Raw genomic sequence first — 22,741 nt, 5'->3', positions numbered from 1 at the left:
CAGTAGCCCATAATAGCATTGGGTCTTCTGTTTAACTGGCAGTGTCAGAAATTATTGACCTGAGTCCCCCACAGCTCAACATAACAGCATGGCTTCACTTCCTATATTTCGTCTTCGTACTCTTCTACTGGATGATTAAGACCAAGGTAAAGCAGGACCTGTGCAACAAGAGTTGTAGCTTTTTGGTCTGAGAAATGACCTTTTATTTTAACTAAATTAAATCATTCCTTGCTCTGAAGATACTTTGCTTTTCTTCAGTTTTATGTTTGAACTCATAGTTCTTCTCATCTTTAATTTCTGATCCCTAATTTCTGATGTCCTCATCCTGTGTGACCTCACTAGAGACTAGCAAAATGAAGTTAGAATAACAGTGTCTATTTGACTAGCAAAAATGTATTACATTATACTGAACATTGGCCAGAGTGGTAGAAAATGACATCCTCACATGTACTTTGGTGGTAATAGAAAGCAGTAGAATATGAAGGACAATTTGCTAGTAATTATTAGAACTTGAAACAGGCATTCTTTAATCTGGCAGTTTCCCATGTAGGTGTCTGTATTACAAAAAGACTAGCCCAAGTGTACAATGCGATTCACAAACACTATTTATGATAGTCTTTTATGTAGAAGTATATCAGTGTATGAAATATTACAGTCAGAAGATTAAGGTAAATCTGTGCGTACTGACATAGGATTATTTTTAAAACTTTAAGTGCAAAACTTTTATTATTAAGATCCAGTTGTATTTAAAATATAAAACTACACAGCTGGGTGTGGTGGTAGTATATGCCTGTAATCCTAGTACTAGGAATACTACAGCAGGAGGATCTAATATTTGAGGCTAGCCTCGCTATGTAGTTGAGGTAGACTTTGAACTCATTATGTAGGCCAGGCTAGCCTCGAACTTGTGGTTATCCTCCTGGCTCAGCCTCCTGAGTGCTAGGATTGTAGGCACACACCACCACACTTGGCTTCAAAAAAAACTAATACACACACATAGTAGATGTATATTAAGGGCATATATGTGTACATATTCCTTCAGCAATATGTAAATAAATGTACCTTGAGAAAGTTCTGGAATTTCAGCATACTAAAGTGTTAAGAGTATCATTCCTAGCTGATTGTAGTGGTACATGCCTAGAAGCCCAATACTGTGGGAGGCTGAGGCAGGAGTCTCACATGGTACCCAGACCAAGCAGTTTAGTAAGACTTAGTCTCAATGTAAAAATGAAAGTCTTACCGTATAGCTCAAGGCCCTAGGTTCAAGTTTGTGTGTGTGTTTTTTTAAAGTTTTTTTTTTGTTTTTTGGTTTTTTTTTTTTTGCACTGGTAGAAAAAAAATTGTCTTCTCTTTGGTCTAATGCCCCATTTAGAAAGTTCTCTGATTCCAAATAGCTGTGTGTACTTACAGAGATGTATTCATTTGCCTGGATTTATGTATTCCTTCCCTCATTCAATCTCTGTGTCTTGTAGCACCCCTAATTTGGGTAATAATTTTTTTGTTTGTTTGTTTGGTGGAACCAGGGATTGAACTCAGGCCCTTGCACTTGCCAAGGAAGTGCTTATTCCACTGAGCCATCTCCCCGGCCCCTGGGGTAACAAGTATTTATGTCAACACTTTAGCTCTTATATTAGTATTGGAAATAGGTCCCCCTTTTCTTTTTTTTTCTCTTACAGTATTTTAATTTTTTATTAAAAATAATATATGTATGGGCTGGAGAGACAGCTCATTGAAATAAGTGCTTGCCTGGCAAGTACAAGGTCCTGAGTTTGATCCCTGGTGCCACCAAAAAACAAAGTAATATATATAGACTGGGGGTGGTGATGTGTTCCTGTAATCCCAGCACTTGGGAGGCTAGCAACAGGTGGATCACTATGAATCCAATCTGTGTAGTGAGACCCTGTAGACCTTGTACTAAATACATAAAAAAAAAGTAATATATGTTCATTAAAGAAAGCTTAGAAAATAAGAAAAGAAAAAAATGCTCTCCAGCACTATGGTTAACACATTAATGTGTTGAGTTCTCTTTTTCTTTGTGCTTCGTTGTTTTTCCTACCCCAGTTATGAAATCGTTCAAATATTCAGAAAGTATGGAGTTCATACCATCCAGCTTTGTCATATTTTAATGTTTGATCATACTTGCTTTTTTCCCTCTCCCTTGAAATAAAATATTAGAGAGAATTCTGAAGCCCTGTGTCCCTTCTTGATTCTCTTACCTTCTCAAGAAATAACTTATGATGTTTCTCTTTGCCATGCATGTTTTAGATTGCGTGTTTATTTTACCATACATACGCATACATATTTAAATCTCCTTTTGCTATTGAGGTTTAATAAAATCTTTTTTTATTTTTGAAAATTCACATTTCTTCTATGACTTGCTGTTCCTAGCTTCTGCCCATTTTTCTGTTTCTGGTTTCTAGGAATTCATTTTTTTCTTTTTTTCTTCTTCATTTTAGAGAAGAGTCTACAGAGTGTTCTGGGTCTCACTACTAGATTGGACTTGTAGTGATTCTCCTGTTTATAGCCTCCCAAGTGCTGGGGTTACAGGCACACATACCACTCTGCCCAGTCTCAGTTGCCGTCTCAGTGTACCCAAGGCCCTGTGCCTGCTTGTAGGTGCTTTAATCCGCTGAGCTATTTGGCTGGCCTTCTAGGAATTCTTTATTCAGGTTATTCCATATTAAGTTACATATATGTTGGAAGAGAATTGACATGTTTAAGAAATTTAGTCTTTTTACCCATGATCATGGCGTATACTTTCTTTGTAGTTTGGTCTTAATAGTTTTTGGCTCATCTTTCTGGTTTTCTCTATAGTGATCTCACACTTTATTTGCGGGCTTCTAGTAGCCTTTTGCTTACAGCATGATACAAGCATCTCAGACCCACACTCTTCACACTCTTTTGTCTGTGTAGTGAATAGTTTTTCAACACCATTCACTGAAAAGTCTATCTTTTCCTTTGTTTTGAGAAAGTTTGTATTTTGTTGGGCTTTTTTTTTTTGCAGAATCAGGGATTGAACTCAAGGCCCTTGCACTTGCCAGGAAAGCGCTTATTCCACTGAGCCATCTCCCCTGCCCTTTTTCCTTTGTTTTGAGACATTACTTTTATTATATATGAGATTCTTACACATACATAACAGTTCTGTTGCGTGTTGCTATTTGTTTGTTTGTTATATATTTAGTACAGGGTGTACTGTTAGCAGCTTCCGAAAGTGCTGGGATTACAGGGGTGCACCACCACACCCAGCCCGGAATCCAGCTTTGTCCCTGTGCTCTGCCTCAGCAGGTGCTTTAGTCTACTGAGCTCTCTGGCTGGCCCTGCATGTCTCTATTGTGTAGCATAAATCCACAGGAACCTTATGCTAGGATGACTATGTGCCAGTGTCTCTAGTGGTTGTCTGAGCTCATGCATAGCACCAAGACTTGCCTATACTATCTTAATTCCTGTATGTCCTGCATCACTGTCACATAGTCCAGAGTTAGTCTCATGTATCTTCTCAGCATGATTTTCAAATTTCAAAGAGTGTATTCTTTCCTTTGTTTCATGCTTTTAGAATCTTAATTGCCATTCAGTAAATAATTGTTGAAAGTATGATTTAACCACATGGAGTCATTGCTGTTGAACGTCGTCTTTTCAAGGTGCCAACAGGATAGTGTTAGAAGACTCCAATATCTTGCAGCCTGTGGGACTGACTGTGTTTGAAAACTGGCTCTATTGGATTGATAAGCAGCAACAAATGATTGAAAAAATTGACATGACAGGTCGAGAGGGCAGAACTAAAGTCCAGGCCCGGATTGCCCAGCTCAGTGACATTCATGCAGTAAAGGAGCTGAATCTTCAGGAGTACAGTAAGTGCTGGAAGTAACACTGATTGGAGAGTCATATTTGCTGTAAGAAATTAAGATGCATTTTTGTGTCTTTTTGGCCTCTATTATCTTTTAAGATTATCATGTATTTATATCTTTTCCATTTTTTTGAACTCATGCTTTGGAGTTTTATGTCAGACTCACTAGGAACTTTTTCAAGTTAAACATCTCATGAAACAAGTATGAGAAAGGCATATACTTGCTCATTTAAAAAAAAAATTTCTTTGACTGGATGGTGTAGCTTCATGGTAGATTACTCTGTGTGAGCCATGGATTTACTACTAGTATAGAAGTAAAACTCGCTAGGTACAACAGTGACTCTGATTGTCATGCCTATAAAATTTTTATTTCTCTATTTCTTTCTATGTCTCTACAGTTTGAAGAAAAATAAAGTCATGTTTCATATAATGATTCATATACTTATGGATGAACTATATTCTTTAAATTAAAACAAAATTAGTATGAAAGCATAGCGAAGGGTGTGTTTAATCAGTGCTTCTTTTATTCTTAAATTTTTCAGTTCCTAAGAGTGTTAGTGGTACCTTGTTTTACTTTATTGAAAACTCTTAGAAAATCTTTGTGGTTTAATTTCTTGTTAATGCATGATAGTACCAGAAGCACTGATGATGGTGTGAGTACAGTACTAGAAACCTGCTGAAACTCCTTACCTTTCCAGCTCAGTGTTTTCAAACAGAATTGAAAATTGAAAGGAGAGTGCCATGGTTCATTGAAGTGTTCACTGTGTTGCCTCCTGTCATAAGCTTACAAGTAAATTAGACATTTTTTGAGAATTAGAAAGTTGGGTGTTTTGGCATTTATGTTCTGACATGTAACTCAGACTGGACTTTTAATTGAAATAAAATAATAATACCTAAGTTACTCAGTTGATACATGAATAGTTTTATAGATGATATCAGAGGATATTTTCAGAATTATTAGGGAGCTTATCTCTCTCTTTATTCAACTAGACATTTTGATTTTGTGGCTGGGAAAGCCTTTTTTGAAATTTCTGATAATATCAAGTCAATGAGATTTTCATTTCTCAAAAGTGTTCTGGAATTAAAGGTAAGGAAACTGCTCTTAGGTTGGTTTCTGCCGTGTCTGCTCATCAACAGATAGCTGAGTCTCTGCTTCAACACAGAATGAAGCAGGACCCCTGGTTATTGTAGATGAGCGATAACAAACAGTGGATATATGACATGTTGGAATTCTGTGATAAAAAGCGCCAGGTTCCTTATAACTCAAACTAAACAAAAAATTCAAAATAGTCATTACCTTAACTATAACTTGTAAAACAGACTAAAAAGTTGCCAAATGATTTGTTGCTTTAATTAAAGATTTTTAACTCAGAAATTCTGTCTGAAAGACAAAATGATTTCACTTAAAAAGTATATTTTATCCCAAATAGGAAAAGTGAAACATTCCTAACAGTGCAATTTACTTTTTGAATTGATGAAGCAAATGAATTTGTCTCTGAATGGCTTAGTTCTGTATCATCTTAAGATTTGCCTTCTGTTAACTAATTTTCATTGATTTCTTCATTGAAAGTACAATTTTTAAGTGAAATTGTTTTATATTTTAGATAGTATTTCTGAGTTAAAAATCTAATTTAGGGAAGAATTCTTATATTTTAAAGAGAATATAAGGTAATCCAGGTTTTACACATCTCCTTACAATTTTTCTTGTTCCGGTAATCCCCTTTTCTTACTGACAAAATTAGCATAAGCCGAAACCATTATCTTGCTTACAAATGATGTGTGTATATGTGTATGTGTGTGTAATTGTTGTTACAATACTTGGGAGGCTGAAACAGGAGGATCATTTGAATCCAGGGGTTTGAGACCAGTCTGAGCAACTTAGACACACCTCAAAATATAGATAGATAGATAGATAGATAGATAGATAGATAGATAGATAGAGTCATTATAGTTTTTTTTTTGAAAGATTTATTTAGCTCATAATTTGTGGAAATTTCAGTCCATAATCAGCTGTCTCCAAGGCAGAGTGGCATGGCACAGGGGCAATGGTTCAAGGTGGCGGAAGACAGCAAAAGCAAGAGCAAAAGGGGGGCAGAGATTTTTTTTTTACCGTTTTTTGGGGAATGGAGGAAGGAATTGTGTACAAATAAGTCCAAACTGATTTTGTTAACTATTTTTCTTTGTGGTTCATAAAAGAAATTCATTTTGACGAGAGTTGTTCCTTTTTCCAGGACAGCACCCTTGTGCCCAAGATAATGGTGGCTGTTCACATATTTGTCTTGTAAAAGGTGATGGTACTACAAGGTGTTCCTGCCCCATGCACCTGGTTCTGCTTCAAGATGAGCTTTCATGTGGAGGTAAAATATGTTACTGTTTTCTCATGAAAGCCTGAATGCCACTGTGATCCATATTTTAGTGTATAGCCTTCTGTGATGAGGCAGTGAAGCTGCTGCTGCTTGTACCTTATTCGGTCACTTGTGTTCTATTGATCTGTACTTTTCTAGGCCTTTAGATTATTATTCTCCCCTTAGCCCAATCCTCTTTGCCCTGAATTTAGCTTTGTTTTTAATCTCTGTTTCTGTGGGTGTTTACATTCCTCATGTGAGTGAGCTAATGTGGTATTTGTCTGTGCTTCTGGCTCATTTGTAACTGCAAATGCTATTTTCTTTTTTTAAGGCTGGATAATATTTCATTGCATATATGCATTACCACATTTTCATCCTGGGAAAAGTGTATTTCCTGATAATAGAGTAGCTTCCCCACCTCCCAAGATGATAGTGAAATGAATTAATTATACTTCTTGCAGTTTCCATCTACTGAATCCTGGATTCTGTTAGTGTATGTATCATTGTTAGGATTATGTCCATTGACAAGAATAGTCTTGTTCAAATTTGTCAGCGGTTTCCTGTTTTTTATGTACCTAGTATTAATCAGTAAGCAGTTTTAAAGATATTACTGAGTGTATTGATAATATTATGAAGTTTGATCCCTTAAGAGTCATAATAGAAGGGCCGGTAGATAGCTCAGTGGACTAAACGCCGCCTTAGGCAAGCCAAGGGCCTGGGGTTCAGTCCCTAGTACCACATGCTGTGCTGGCCCTGCCCAAGGTATGCCGAGCCAGCAACCAGAACCAGGTGTGCTGGCACACCTGTAATCCCATCACTGGAAGGTCAAAACAGGAAGATTACTACAAGTCTAAGCTATGTAGCAAGACATTATATCAAATATGAAGAGTTATAACAGATTGGTATATTCCTTGGTTAAATCTTACCGTGGTAGTATGGGAGCTAAAAATTAATTAATTAGTTTATTTATTTATTTATTTATTTATTTATATTTATTTTGCAGAACCAGGGATTGAACTCAGATCCTTGTGCTTGCCAGGGAAGTGCTTATTCCACTGAGCCATCTCCCTGGCCCCTAAAAATTATTACAATGATAGCAGCAGTAGGGTGCTTGTCTAGCATGTGTGAGGGCCCTGCCTTTCATCCCAAGCACAATTTAAAGACAAAAGATGTTTTGTTCTACAGTGATAGGTAAAATAAATATTTGTGTGAGCCAGGATTTTAAAAGAATATGCACTCAAAATATAATAATTATTGGCAATGTAGGACTACAAATAAATTTTATTCTTTTAAGTTTTTTAATAAAATTAAAAGGCATATATGGAGTAGCAGCCACAGGAACTTTGCTTGGACTATAATAAGGATTTGAAAAACTTGTGGGGCCTGGGAAATGGCTCAGTAGAATAAGTGCTTGCCTGGCAAGCATAAGGGCCTAAGTTCAATCCCCAGTTCCACTCCCCCCCCAAAAAAAGAAGTTGAAAAACTTGTAATCAGGGAGCCCAGACATATGCAGAGAAACTCCAGCATTTGATTTTTTTCTTTTTCTTTCTTTCTTTTTTCTTTTTTTTTTGGTGGTACCAGGGATCGAACTCAGGATCTTATGCTTGCCAGCAAGCACTTATTCTACTGAGCTATCTCCTGAGCCAGCATTTGAAATATAAAATAAACATTGTACAATAATGTGAATGTATTTAATACCACTGAACAGTTGAGGTAAAATGGATAAGCTTAAGTCTGTGTTGCATCTTTTACCACAAAAGAATAAACCATGTTTTCATATCAGAGTGCTAGATAGTTACTTTAAATGGCAAATCCTGTTGATAATAAAACTGAATCAAGGATCTCATCTTTCTGCTAGAAAATGTCTTAAGCCCTTTGATTGTTTTTGTTTGCACATTTAGTAACTTTCTACTGTATGTTAAATGGCTACTCATCAGGTTTTGGGAAATGTATACAATAATGTTAACTAACTCCCAAATCAAGTTACATAATATTGCTACTAAGAAAGTTACCCCGGCAGGTGTGAGATCAGTCTGCTGGGATCTGTCATCCCATTGATTGCCAGGGCTGATTTAGCTGATCTGACAGGCTAGGCACCCCCTTCCTCCTTCATCGCTCCATGTGTCCCCCTCCTGAAGCTGCAGCCTGAAGTGGCAGCTGTGTGCTTGGTTAAAGAGGATGACCACCCTGATAGAGGAGGACCACTTCCTCAGTGGAGGTTATATGAGTAACTTCGTTCTCCTGCTAGAACCTTCAAACCAGCTTTCAAGAAAAGAATCCTGGTGTTACCTAGGTATACCTCCCATCCCAGCACTTAAGAGGCTGAGTCAGGAGGATCACTGTGAGTTTGGAACTAGCCTGATAGTGAGACTCTTTCTTAAAAATGAGAAAAGGAAAGAAAAAGAACTGTGGTGTCCCTTACCAGTTTTCCTCTGTCAAAAATAATCACTAGATTCTTAGTCCCATAAATAATTTTGCCTGTTTCTGAACCTATTATCAGTGGTAAAATAATATGTAATCTTGTTCTAAGATTCTCTTGAATAATATATTTTTGAGATTCAGTAGTAAAACTGATTGTATCATTGTATGGTTTTTATTGCGGGGTAGTATTTTATTATATAATACCATGGTTACTCAGATGAGGAACATTTCAGCTTTCAGTTTTTTCTATCAAGAATAAAAACTGTCTCTCCCCCCTACCCCCCCCCCCCATGGATGTGCTGAGCTGGCCACCAAATCCAGTTGGTCATGGTGGCACACACTTATAATCCCAGCCCTGGGGGTGTTGAAAACATGAGGAACACTATGAGTCAAGTTGCATAGTGAGACCCCGTGCCAAATACATTAAAAAAAATTTTTTTAAGAATAAAACTACAGGGGGCCCAGCCCTAGCTCAGTTCTTTAAGTGGCTGCTTCCACAATGCTGGTAGCCTCAGTTTGCTGTAGTTCGGTCCCCACAACACTCCAGCCATGCAAAAGTGCCCTGAAGGCATTCAAGGAGCAAAACACACACAAAAGAATAAAACTACAGTGAACATGTATATACAAGTCTTTAGTCTTGATTTACAATGCAGATAAATGAAATACAAAATTTTAATTTCTCTGCATGGCTTTCAAAACATTTCATTTAAATTCATCTTACCTGTCCATCTCATTTTGCATTTCTTCCCAATTTACTATTTTTGTTTGTCTGTTTGAAATTTGAGGAAAACTATGGCATATTTTTAGTTTTGTTTATGTAGATCTTCCTTTGATATTTCAAGAGTGTAGTCCTAAATCTTACTGTTTGCAAGGGGTATCTGATTCCTTAATGATCTGTGAAAATCTCACTACTTGCTGTTGTCTCCACTGTCTGAACAGTTTTTTGTTTGTTTGTTTGTTTGTTTGTACGGGGGATTGAACTCAGGACCTTGCACTTGCCAGACAGGCATTTATGTTGCTGAGCTATATCCCCAGCCCTTCCAGTTTTTGTGACAGGTGGTTAAGAGTAATGTTTCAGTTGTTTTTTATTAGTCCTTCTTATCTTCAGGCAAATTCAAAGCTTTATAAGAGCATGAATCATATTGTATCTATTTTAATTTTCTGTGCAATATAGTATAGTTGTTGAGCATAGTAGACCCTTAGAAAAGAATCTTTCAGATTGCACATGTTTGGTGTTCATCTGTAATTTGTAATGTTCTGTTTTAAAGATTAAAGGGTTTTCCAGTTCATACTCATATAGTAAAGTGGGTATTCCCAGGAGAATTTACTAGGAGTCAAATTTTTATTTTTTATTTTTATTTATTTATTTTGGCGGAACCGGGGATTGAACTCAGGCCCTTGCGCTTGCCAGGGAAGCACTTGTTCCACTGAGCCATCTCCCCAGCCCGCAGTCAAATTTTTGAAGAACTTACAATATCATACTTAACTATAAGCAGTGTACTATATTTAAGGACACTATGCTTATTCTTACTGCTTTGTAGTCATTCCTTATATATGGAAAGCTCTGTGGTCTGACATAGTCACTTAGCCTCTCTGAGCCTCAGTTTCTCCATTCTTAGAAAATTGGACTTTGAGTGGCTGTTCTCAAACTTTTGATCCGAGCATATTTTTACATTTTAACATTTTACTGATTCATCATAACCACTCTTAAGTGAAACTGCCCTGTTAGACTGAGTGTGTGTAGCTGTATGGACCCCAGTGAGGACTTGTACAGCTAAATGTGATCTCTCTGAGTCCACAAAGGTCCACAGCTTTACCCACTGTTCTTTTGTGGCATCAGTGTAAATGTAGTGTAAGAAAGAAATGGCATCTTAGAATTATTGGAAAATAATGAACAGCTCCTAAAACTGGACTTAGGAGTTCCCAGAGATAAATAGAGACTCTCAAAGTTTTGTTTTTGTTTTTGTTTTTAAACTATGAGTACTAGGCTTACTTTTATCTTTTTTAGATTTATGTATTTGGTACAGGGTCTCACTACACAGCTTGGACTCATAGTGATCCTCCTGTTTCAGCCTCCCCAGTGCTGGGGTTACAGGTGTGCACCATCACACCTGGTTACAGTGTTGGGCACAACATGCAGTACTGGAAATCGAACCCAGGTCCTTGTATTTGCCAGGCAGGCGCTTAGATCACCAAGCTATATCCTCAGCCCTGGACTGACTTTTAAATAGTTGGAGGCTAGTGATTATAATGATTGTTCACAGGTTATGTGTGATTGGAGATATTACAGTCATACTTGAATTACAACATGACAAAACTTCTGTCATAGTTCTACATTAGTGAACCTAAATTAAGTAGTAGAAAAATTTCTGATTAAATGAGATGCTTGAAAAATTACATTTTGTGTATGTTAATTATTAAATGAATTTCACTTAGGTATATATGTTTGTACTTTTATGTGACCATTATTATGCTTTTGTCATTCCCTCCCCCTTGTTCATCTGAAGAGCCCCCAACATGTTCTCCTCAGCAGTTTACTTGTTTTACTGGGGAAATTGACTGTATTCCTGTGGCTTGGCGTTGTGATGGGTTTACTGAATGTGAAGACCACAGTGATGAACTCAATTGTCCTGTGTGCTCAGAGTCCCAGTTTCAGTGTGCCAGTGGGCAGTGTATCGATGGTGCCCTTCGATGCAACGGGGATGCAAACTGCCAGGATAAATCTGATGAAAAGAACTGTGAAGGTATCCACAATTCTTCTGTGCGTGGTCATACAGTCCTTTTCCATCAAATTGTTCAAAATTCAGTGTATATTACTTTGGCTCAGTGTAGATTTTGGGTTTTGGGTAACTTTGTTCCAATTGTCTTGGCCTTCTAAACCATGTAGAGACTATGGCATTGCTGTTGATATACCACAGGAGTTTAAACATGCTTAGTTGGTACCCTACAATTGAACTTCATCACAGATAGTATTATACTTTGATTCTAATAGCCTTTATAAATACCCTGTAATGACTTTGGAAAAATAGGGAATGTTTGGAAATTTTGAAATTTATCATCACCACAGTGAAGCCCAGAGTTAATAAGCAGATAACAGACCTTTTATCCTAATTTTTTTTCAAAATAAGAATCACTAGGTATCATTTTTCATTATGACATTTGAGCATATCATAAGCTAATAATGTCAGGGCCAGCCAAATAGCTCAGCAGATTAAAGCGCCTGCAAGCAGGCGCAGGGGCTGGGGGTTTGATCTCCAGACCTGCGGTGCTGGGCCACTCCTGGGGTGCGCTGAGATGACAATTGAGGCTGGGCGTGGTGGTACGTGCCTGTAATCCCAGCTCTTGGGAGGCTATAAAGAGGCGGATCACTGAGTCCAATCTAGTAGTGTTGTGCTTTCCAACGCACTGAATACCCTATAGACCCTTCCCTAAAATACACACACAAAAAAAGTCATGTTCTGAATTATCTTAATTCATTTCACTTGCATGACATTTGTGCAGATTAATAAATATTTCAGTCAGCTTTTGGTTACTATAATTAAGTGCCCAAATCACTTATGAAGGAAAAAGTTTTATTTATCCATAGTTCTGGAGATTGAGAGGTTTGACATTGGCATCAATTGGGCTCTTGGCAGAGTCATCATGGGAAATGAAAAAGATGACTGGAGGAGTTAAGAGAGGAAGAGATGTCTTCCCTAGATAGGAAGCCAGCAAGAGGAGCTGCTGGTGTAGGTTGCTCTGCTTATAACAGTCTTTCCTAAGTGCTGACTCAGGGTCCCTTACCTCTACCTCAGTCCATTCTGAGAACAGCACTTTTGCAACCAACTGGGCTCCCTTTTTCTATTAAAGATCCTAGCACCTTCATGCTCTGCAACACAGAATTCCATGCCTCCAGCCCATTCTACAGCTGAACTTCCTAGAACGTAGAACACTGGGGCAACTCACTCAAACCACAGCAATAAGATCGGAAAATTGAGAAGACTAAAATTTAAGTCATAAGTATATATAAATAGCTCCTGTTTTCAGTGAATCCTAGTTGATTTATTACAATCTATAGTACCTTACTCTCTTCTTTCTCTTATTAACCTTACCCAGTATAAAAAAACAAGATCTATAGAATTTTCTCAGGTACACAACAAAAATTAATCAGTAAAAGGAAATTTAAAGAACAAAGTAAAAAATTTCTTGCTGAATTCTTCTCTTTACTGTTTCTTTTCTCTCTACTAGTGGAAATACCCAGAAACTGAAGTTAAATCTAAAACTCTAGTGTGGGTTTCCATTCATATTCAGAAAGTAACTTTTGACTCTTATTGAATTTGGCTTTATATGATGTTTAAGATGAAAATTTATTTCTATTTTCCCAGTGCTTTGCTTAATTGATCAGTTCCGCTGTGCCAATGGTCAGTGCATCGGAAAGCACAAGAAGTGTGATCATAATGTAGATTGCAGTGACAAATCTGATGAACTGGATTGTTGTAAGTAAAAATGAAATGTAAATTACTCTTTTTGGTTTACATTTTGTTTTTGTTTTTTATTTTGTGTAGGGTCTCACTACGCAGCTCAAACTCGTAGTGACCCTCCTGTTTTCAGCGTCCCCAGTGCAGGGATTACAGGCGCGCAACACCGTGCCTGGACTCCATTGCTGGCTCAGAGCGCCTGGGTGCGGACTGGCACAACATGTGGTGCCAGGGATGAACCCCAGCCCCTGTGCTCACCTAAGCAGGTGCTGTAAATTACTCTTTTTTTTTTTTCCCCGGAAACGGGTATTGAACTCAGGCCCTTCTGCTTGCCAGGGAAGTGCTTATTCTACTGAGCCATCTCCCCAGCCCTTGTAAATTACTCTTGAGGGAGAATTTTATTTAAAAATTTTTCTTTATAAGTTTTATGTATAATAGAAGTTCCCTTATTGAGAACAAGTATTAATAGTAAACTATTGGGCTGGTGAGATGGCTCAGTGGTCTAAAGCACCTACTTAGAACAAGCTTAGCAAAGCACAGGGACCGCAGTTCAATCCCTCAGCACCACATGCCAGCCAGCCCCGCCCCCTGGTGGGCTGAGCTGGCCACACACACACACACACACACACATAATAAACAAATTTTTTTAAAAAAAGAAAGAAATTATATTGCAAAGCTACTGTGATAAAATCAACATGGCACTGACAAAAACTTAAGGATCAGTGGAATAGATAAGAAAATGCAGACACAACTACAAACACACTCATCCACCTTATCTGACAAAAGGGCTAACCATGTTCACTGGAACAAAGATAGCCTCTTTAATAAATGGAGCTGGAAAAACTGGCTTTCCACATGCTGATGACTAAAATTAGATCCATGTCTATCATCATGCACTAAACTAATGTCAAAATGGATCAAAGATTTTAATATTAAAACAGAAACATTAAATCTACTAGAAGGGGGCTGGTGAGATGGCTCAGTGGTCTAAAGCACCTACTTGGAACAAGCTTAGCAAAGCACAGGGACCTCGGTTCAATCCCCCAGCACCACATGCCAGCCAGCCCCGGCCCCTGGTGGGCTGAGCTGGCCACACACACTAAATAAATAAATTTAAAAAAAAAATAGTAAACTATTAATAGTTTACTTTTTGTGCTAGGGATTTTTTAATGGTTTGCTTTTAATAATTTCTTAAAGCAATTTTATTATGCAAAAAATACAGAAATATTTAGTAAAGTGCCAGAAGAGAATAAATGTTGTGTCAGAATTGAATTTACAAAATTCTCAAATAATTTAGATAATGAAAATCATTTCGTCTGTACTTTCTGAACATTAGTCCACATTTAATTTCTCCAATGTTTTCTCAAAGTGCTTCTACAAGTTGTTCAATGTCCAGAAAACTGTAAAAGCTTTCTTAAAATGTAGCCTGAGGATATTTGGGGCAATGTATACCTGGAAATATACAGACCCTTGTAGTTGCTGAACTGTTCGTAACAGTTGACAACACCCTAAAATATATCTAAAATTGATATGCTGTCCTGTAGTTAATTCTAAATGGAATTCAACATAAGCCAGATTTACCCTGTCAAAATAAAATTTGATGGAACTTAGAAAAGTTCAAGTGGGTATGATATGTCTGAGTTTTCAGATTCTGTTTGTTCATTCAACAGGCATTTATTGTCATGTGCTAGACCCTTTGTTGTGTGCTGAGGTTACGTGGTACCTGCATCAAGGTTCCCAGAGTCTTCTATGGCTGAAAGAGTAATAAGTACAGGAAGTTTAGAACCAGGCACACCTGACTTGAATCTTAGCTCTTTCATCATGAGCAAATTATTTGTTCTTATTAAAACCTAGTTTCTTCATTGTTAAACTGAAGATAATGATATTTATGGTGATTGTGAGAAAATGAACAGATTTTAGTGTCTTATTTAGCCTGGCTGATGCATAATCTAGCTCATAGCAGATACTTTTGATAATGATATAATGAGTAATACGGATGAAAAGTGATAACATGAAAAGAGATCTATACAGGTGGTAGTACAAAGGAAAATAGGGAGCTTTTTAGGAATGAAGTTGATCAAGGGAAGCTATGTAGAAAAATGCTACTTAAGGTTCAGTCTTGATGACTGAAAGTGTTCATTGTGCAGGTAAAAACAGAAATTGCATTCTAGGTAGGCCTATCCTCTTGAAAAGCAGAAAAAAATAAAACCCCAGGTGTCTTTGGGAAAGTAATGCATGTAGATGGGACTGCCAAAATACAAGCTATGTCTTAAGGGATGTCGATAAGAAATAATGAGATGATAAAGAGAAGATCTTGGAGGACTTTGCTTTTCTTTTAAAAAGCCTTCACAGTGAAGTCATTGACAATTTTAAGGAAAAAATGAGCATGGCTATTGCACAGATGCCAAAGTTATGCAACAGATGTTTTGAAAGTTATATGATTATAGGCACAGAAATCTGTTAGGCTAATTGTTTTCAAAGTCCTTTGAACTGAATCAAGAGAAATAAAAAGCTTTGAATGTATGTGTAAAGATCCAATATATCATACAACAGTATTTACCTAATGATGTAGATGGTGTTTTCTATTTAATTTTTTAAAAATGCTGGTTGTAACCCAAGGTATTGTTTTCACCATCTAATGACTTTTAGTCTATAATTTAAAAGTGCTTAGGAGGCGGTTGTAATTTAGATAGAAGATGAAGAAAATATAAATTAAGAGGAGTGGCAATCTTAAAGAATAGGTACAGAGGGCCAAGGAGATAGCTCAGTGGAATAAGCGCTTCCCTGGCAAGGACAAAGGCCCGAGTTCAATCCCCAGTTCCACAAAAAAAAAAAAAAAAAAAAAAAAAAAAAGAATAGGTTCAGAGTAATTTCATAAATAAGAAGAGCATGTCAACAACGTAGATATGGCTGATAAGTTAACCCACAAGATACCTCACTGCATGACCAGAGTTATCAAGGTCTAAGGCAAGGACCAAAAACAGAAGTCATGTTTTTTTGTTCAATTTATTTTTCTTTTTAATTAATTCACATACCTTTAGGCAGGCATGTACTTTAGAATTTACCATACATTCTGGTTTTTGGGGTTTTTTTTATTGTCCCCTGGAATATTTCATTTATTTATGATCTACTTCTAGAAGCTAGGGGGAATGACAGGTGGCATTAATGATGAATTCAGTTTAGGATATTTTGCATTAGAGATTCAAAAAAATGAAGAAAAATCATAAAACTGAAAGACTTGTGCCTTAGCAAGCATTTGAATAGGTGTTTTTGAGAAGACAGGAGTTGGCACCACTGAATGTGTAGAGAGTAAGATGAAGAGAGATGAAGTTTATTGAATGTAGCAATTCTGGGAAATTTGACTTGTTAGATCAGTTTCAGTGTAGCAGGTGGGAGTAGGAGCCTGAATTCAGTGAGTTAAGATGTGATCCAGAGCCCTGAAATGGGTGGTAGTAAATATAAACTGTTCTGTTTTTTCTTTCTGTCTTTCTGGTGTGTTGTTTTCTTTTTAGATCGGGTCTTATCTGGTCCAGGCTGTGCTCAAAATTCATGATCCAGAGCCCTGAAATGGGTGGTAGTAAATGTAAACTGTTCTGTTTTTTCCTTCTCTCTGTCCTTCTGTCTTTCTGTTTTGTTTTGTTTGTAGATAGGGTCTTACTATGTGGTCCAGGCAGAGCTCAAATTCATGATCCTTCTGCCTCATAAGCTGTTCTATTTTAAAGCTTGCAAAGGAATGCTGAAGCACTAAAAAGAAATATAAAAGACGGAATGTTGCTGGCAGGGACTAAACAGAGACTGCCTCTGATTCCACAGACTGATTTGTACTGGAGTCCCTACATGTTATGTAACTTAGTGCTATCATTTTTACTTCTTTGTTTGATTACTTCATATCAGAGGTGAGTTTAGCTGGAGATTTGAGGTAAGAAGCAGCAGAAAGAAGCTTTTTAAAAGGGATTTCCAAGGGCCAGGGAGATGACTCAGTAAGGGCCAGGGAGATGGCTCAGTAGAATAAGCGCTTGCCTGGCAAGTGCAAGGGCCTGAGTTCAATCCATGGTTCCACCAAAAAAAAAAAAGGAATTTCCAATTGTGAGATCTAAGGTAAACAGAATAGAAGAATTTTCCTTCTGAGGAGATTAATGCTCTGTATTTGATAGGTCCCTTTGGTTTTTCCTTCTACTTCTAACATTGTGCAGCGCCTATTTCTTCAAGGTTCAAGTAGCTTAGGGACTCAGGGATGGTGGTTGTCCTAAGCAGCACCCTCTTCTAATGGCCTAGCCATTGCTCCACAGTCCTGGTAGTTAAGTGTTGGAGACCCATGTTCCTGCTCTTGCCATTCAGACAGCCTGAAGGCAGCAGCATATGAGACCTCAGACACAGGCTCATCTACAGTTTCTAATTTTCTTTCGCTGGACCTAATGTTACTGTTTAAATCTGAAATCTAACAAGTACTCAGAGCTGCTTTTTGGCTGAAGAAACGATTGGTGCAAACCATACTAGGTGAAATATTTGATGACTTTTCTTCGTCTATTCCTTCTGACCTAAAATTTTTCCTGAAATTCCAAAATAACTTTAGTTTTTATAATATGCAAAATGAAGTAGATTTTGTATGTATATGAATGTAAGTCTTCTTACTGGTGTTTAAGTTTGTACTTAGCATTTTTGTTCCTATTTACAATTATACTTCCTAGTCTTTCATTTTTGTCATTTAAAATGGTAGTTCATGTTGATTCCTAATGATGACATAGAATTCATATTTTCATGAAGCATAGTGTATATGTATCCATAAAAGAAAATTGTGTTTACAAATTAAGTTTATAGCTTCCCATCCTTTTTATTGCTATTTTGAGTGCATTGTTATTTTCCCACAAGGTAATTATACATCATTTCTTATTTTAGATCCAACTGAAGAGCCAGCACCACAGGCCACCAATACAGTTGGTTCAGTAATTGGAGTGATTGTTACTATTTTTGTGTCTGGAACCATTTACTTCATCTGCCAGAGGATGTTGTGTCCACGCATGAAGGGTGATGGGGAAGCTATGACCAATGACTATGTTGTTCATGGCCCAGCATCTGTGCCTCTTGGTTATGTGCCACACCCGAGTTCTCTGTCAGGGTCTCTGCCAGGTGAATTAAGATTGATCCATTGAGTTTCAGTTTCTAGCAAAATTACTGCATTTCAATTATAGATGTAGGATGTTACTTAGAGTTGATTTAGACTAGATTGTTTGGGTTTAAAGAACTACAGGAACAAATGTTACTACTTCTAGCACCTTCTCTTTATGCAAAAGGCCTTAGGCACTGTAGTAGAAATTGCAGATGATACAGTACAAACATGCTAAGTCCCTGACTGATCTTTTGGAGATATAACACACTGAAAGAGATTTAGCTGGTCTGTCATGAAGAGCTATGAGCTACAGATTGTTTAGATTCACAACCAAGGAACTTTAGTGCTGTAATGGCCAAGGTAAACTTCCCTTTAGCAGTCAAAAATTTGAAACCAAATAACAGAAGAGAATGATACAGTATCATGCTTTCTTCTGTTATAAAGAGATGACATTGGGAGCAGTGGTGCTGCTTTAGTCACACCCAGTATACACAGGCTCTGTGCTTGGGTAGGCCACATTGCTCTAGGAAAGTACAGCTTTATTTTCAGGGTTTCTTGGTGTCCTTAGTGAAAAGCTTTCCTTTTAATGAAAATAGAGAAGGGAGTGCCTAGTCAAAGACTTCTGAAAATAGGAACTTAGGCCAAGTAAAACTTTTAAGTAAACAGACATCAAATTTCAGCTGACAGTGTTTCCTTGTTGCCATACCTATTTTCAGCTAGTGAAATTTGGAAAGCTACTTGGAAAAATAGAATTTTTTTCTTAACATGGGTAGTTTTGATTCCAGCAATACTTGCATCCAGTAGGCAAAGAAATGCTACTCATGTGTTGTTTTATGCTCCAAAAAATAGCAATGTTTTCTTTTGAACAAGTCTTAGTATTTAATCCGTGCTACATTATAACCTTCACCCTTCCCAGTCCTGTTCCTTTCAGCTCTGTCTAGGATATTGAATACCTTATTAGGGAGCAGGTGAAAGCTTTTGGCCTTGTCGTAGGCCTTCTCTCAATGGAAGCATTCACTTCTAGAGAGCATTCTGTAGTTCTTTCTTCATTAATCATTTCCAGTTATTAATAGGAAAAGAGGACATAAGTTTTTAAATTGATTATTTGACTGTGACTACTGGTGGTGTTTTAGTTACTTGCTGAGACACAGTTCCTGATGCCCACAACTCCAAAGTCTGTCCTGGCTCACAATTTTTAGAGGTTTCAGTCCGTAATTGAATGGTTCCAAGGCAGGGTGACTGAGAGATGAAACAGCTCATGGCACAATGGTGGGAGGCAAAGAGAGACCAAGGGAGGTAGGAGGGAGACAGACACTTCCAGGCCACACACCCAGTAATCTGCCTCCTGTGGCCAGACTTCACCTCCCAGCATCACATTTAGCTGTAAGCTCGTCAGTGCACTACTCCACTGATGTCTGTCAAACCCTTGTGATTGAGTCACTACCCAAAGCCCATCTCTGATCACAGGAAGCTTTGAGGGAACATCTAGATAGAAACTATAACCAGTGTTTGTAACCCAAGTGTTGAATGAAGTTTTATTCTTATAGATCTTACTCATCTTCCATTTTTATTTCCTTTCTGTTAGGAATGTCTCGAGGTAAATCAATGATCAGCTCCCTTAGTATCATGGGAGGAAGCAGTGGACCCCCTTATGATCGAGCACATGTCACGGGCGCATCATCAAGCAGTTCTTCAAGCACCAAAGGCACTTACTTTCCTGCAGTAAGCAGTCTGTTTTGCTTTACTCTCTGAATACTAAAATCTCATTTAAATGTGGGTACTTGTTGATAATAATGTAGAAGTAGTTTTTAATACAGAATTGGGGCCAGGGAGATAGCTCAGTAGAATAAGCGCTTGCCTAGCAAGTGCAAGGTCCTGAGTTCAATCCCTGGTACCACAAAAAAAAAAACAAAACCAAAACCAGAATTGGAGATATAAAAGCTTGAAGAATTTGCAACCACTACCCTGTGATATAAATAACCAACATATTTGGAAGTACTGGGCATTGATTTTACATTTCAAGTAAAAGTAGAAGCATGGTACATCTTGAAAGATTTATAACCTTCATTTCTTAAAACAAGGTACACCTAGATTTTCTCCTTTATCAGTCATTTTTCTCTAAACATTTATAATTTTAAAAAACTAAAACCTAGCTCTGTTGAACTTAAGCACATGATTTAAAGGTAATAAATTTTCTTTTAATCCTTTTGTGCTGTTTAGCCATGATGAAATTATTTTAGGGAAGGGAGAGCCAGAGTTCTGAAATACTGTTTGGGGTCAGTTCTTTGGAAAAGGAGTTATATGCTGACAGTCCTTAGAAAGCAATAAGGTAGGAAGATCAAAGAATGTCTAAGTCTCTGTCTGGCTTACAGTATTGCTGTTTTAATATTGTAATTATTTTTCCTTTCAGATTTTGAATCCACCACCATCCCCTGCCACAGAGCGATCACATTACACTATGGAATTCGGTTATTCGTCAAACAGTCCTTCTACTCATAGATCATACAGGTACTATACCACATCTTCTTTTAATGGAAGTGGAAATGCTTACCACAAAAGAGCAGGCTGGATGTGGTGGTGCATACCTATAATCCCAGCTACATGCAGAGGATAAGGCAGGAGGATGGCAGGTTTAAAGCTAGCCTAGGCAATTTAGTAAGACCCTATCTCAAGAAAATAAAGGGGGGAGCAAGCATGGCTCAATGGTAGAATGTCTGCCTGAGATCATGGGTTTGACCCTCTCATAGCCTTCACCCCTCCCAGTCCTGTTCCTTTCAGCTCTGGCTAAGGTACTGAATACCTTACGAGGGAGTAGGTGAAGACTTCTGGCCTTGTTGCAGGCTTTCTCTCAGTGGAAGCATTCACTTCTAGCAAGCACCCTCTAGTTCTTTCTTCATTAACCATTTCCAGTTATTAATAGGAAAAAAGGACATAAGCTTTAAGTTGACTGTTTGACTATGACTCCTGGTGGTGTTTTAGTTACTTGCTGAGAAACAGTTCCTGATGCCCACAACTTCCTGATGGCCCTATACCCAGTATAGGGAACCAAAAAAAGGGAAGGACGCCACTTGGGGACTTGATGAACTCCCAGATGAGAAGCTGATGGTTGCCAGTGAGAGAATATTGGCAGTGCTGACATTGCCCTTCCGATGGTTTTTCTTTAGGGCATTTTATTGTTTGTAGAGAGCCACAGATGCTGGCTTTTAGAGTAATGAACAGCTAGGTGTGGAGGCACGAGCCTAGAAACACTTGGGAGACTGAGGCAGGAGGATTCCACAGGTTTGAGGCCAACCTGGGCTACGTAGTGGGTTCTAGACCAGCCTGAACCACATAGTGAGATTCTTTTCTCAAAAAAACCATAAAAAGCAAGAGTACTAAAAAACAGAATCCAGGTTTTGGCAGGTTTTTTTGTTTTGTTTTTTTTTTTTTTGGAGGGTTGCTGTTTGTTTGGTTAGTTGGTTTTTAAGAGTTTTGCTTTGTAGTCCAGGCTGCCCTTGAAACTCACAGCAGTCCTCCTCCTTCAGTTTCCCAAGTGCTGAGATTATAGGTATATGCTTCCACACCCGGCTTCTGACAGTATGCTGATGAAAGTTTACTCACCAGAGTGACTTGAGTATAAGATAAACTACTGCTTGTGTTAAGTGAGATTGTTATTCTAAGGATAGAATATTGGGACGATGTGGTGTACAGCTACCCTGGAGACTGGGACAAAATGATCAGAAGTACAAGACTATGCTGGACAATTTTGCAAGATTCTCTCTTAAAAAATAAAAAAGTTAAGAACATAGATGATTTGTAGGGTGCCCCTGGATTCAATCCCTACTATCCCTCTGCAAAAAAAGAAAAAAAGACTGGGTTAGGACTGGTTCAGAGAGTTGGAGAGCTGTCATCCACCAGGGTGTATTAAAAGTGCAGAATTTGAAAGAATTCAAGAAAAATGTAAGTTCATCCCTTACATGTGTAATTGTGATCTGGAATGAAAGATTTCTCATGTAGATGTGTGGAATAAGTCATGACTAAGATAAAGTTTGTTTGTAAGCTGCAAAAAGGGAAATGACACCTTTCTACTAATTAGTGAGCATGTTGACATGTCAGTTAATATTTTGTCCACTGTCATCTTCTACTTCATTTGAAAGGCAATAAAAGTGAACAGTTTTGAATTGTTTATACATAATTTTCTGTGTGTGGGCATCCCTTGGTACTTCTTCTCTTGCTGATAAGGTGTTTTCTAGCGTTTCAGTCAAGTGGACCTGATGTAGCCTCATTCATGCACAGAAGTACAGTGGAGACGATAGCATCATTCATAATTCCCATTTCAGGTGTGATGCAACCATTTGACGTAGGCCTGGCTCTTAACTAATTGTTTTTCTCATTTGTTCTAATGCTGCTGTCCCTGCCAAGAGTTCATTCTAAAAAGCCAAATAAAAAAGAAGTCTGAAATTTGAAAAGCAAAAGGAAAGACTTGAAATTTTATTTTAAACTTAACTGCAGGGCTGGGGAGATAGCTCAGTAGAATAAGTGCTTCCCTGGCAAGAGCAAGGGCCTGAGTTCATTCCCCGCTTCTGCA

The 22,741-nt window shown here is 37.8% G+C and overlaps 1 protein-coding gene across 2 annotated transcripts in view; it reads left to right on the top strand.

Moving 5' to 3' along the window:
- The window catches only part of Lrp6 (LDL receptor related protein 6), a 198,205-nt gene that overhangs the window by 170,639 nt on the left and 4,825 nt on the right, over positions 1–22,741 (top strand). For both annotated transcript variants that reach the window (XM_004626067.2, XM_023709486.1), the window contains exons 16-22: positions 3,639–3,848; positions 6,076–6,201; positions 11,118–11,354; positions 12,975–13,085; positions 17,964–18,194; positions 19,760–19,896; positions 20,585–20,682. In XM_004626067.2, coding sequence (XP_004626124.1) covers positions 3,639–3,848; positions 6,076–6,201; positions 11,118–11,354; positions 12,975–13,085; positions 17,964–18,194; positions 19,760–19,896; positions 20,585–20,682 — 1,150 coding nt within the window. The remainder of the gene's footprint in view (positions 1–3,638; positions 3,849–6,075; positions 6,202–11,117; positions 11,355–12,974; positions 13,086–17,963; positions 18,195–19,759; positions 19,897–20,584; positions 20,683–22,741) is intronic.

The sequence above is a fragment of the Octodon degus genome, unplaced genomic scaffold, assembly GCF_000260255.1.
Source record: "Octodon degus isolate 3935 unplaced genomic scaffold, OctDeg1.0 scaffold00012, whole genome shotgun sequence".
In the NCBI taxonomy this organism is placed as follows: Eukaryota; Metazoa; Chordata; class Mammalia; order Rodentia; family Octodontidae; genus Octodon; species Octodon degus.
The sequence above is the reverse complement of the archived record's forward strand: the minus strand, read 5'-3'. Positions and strand labels throughout refer to the sequence as shown.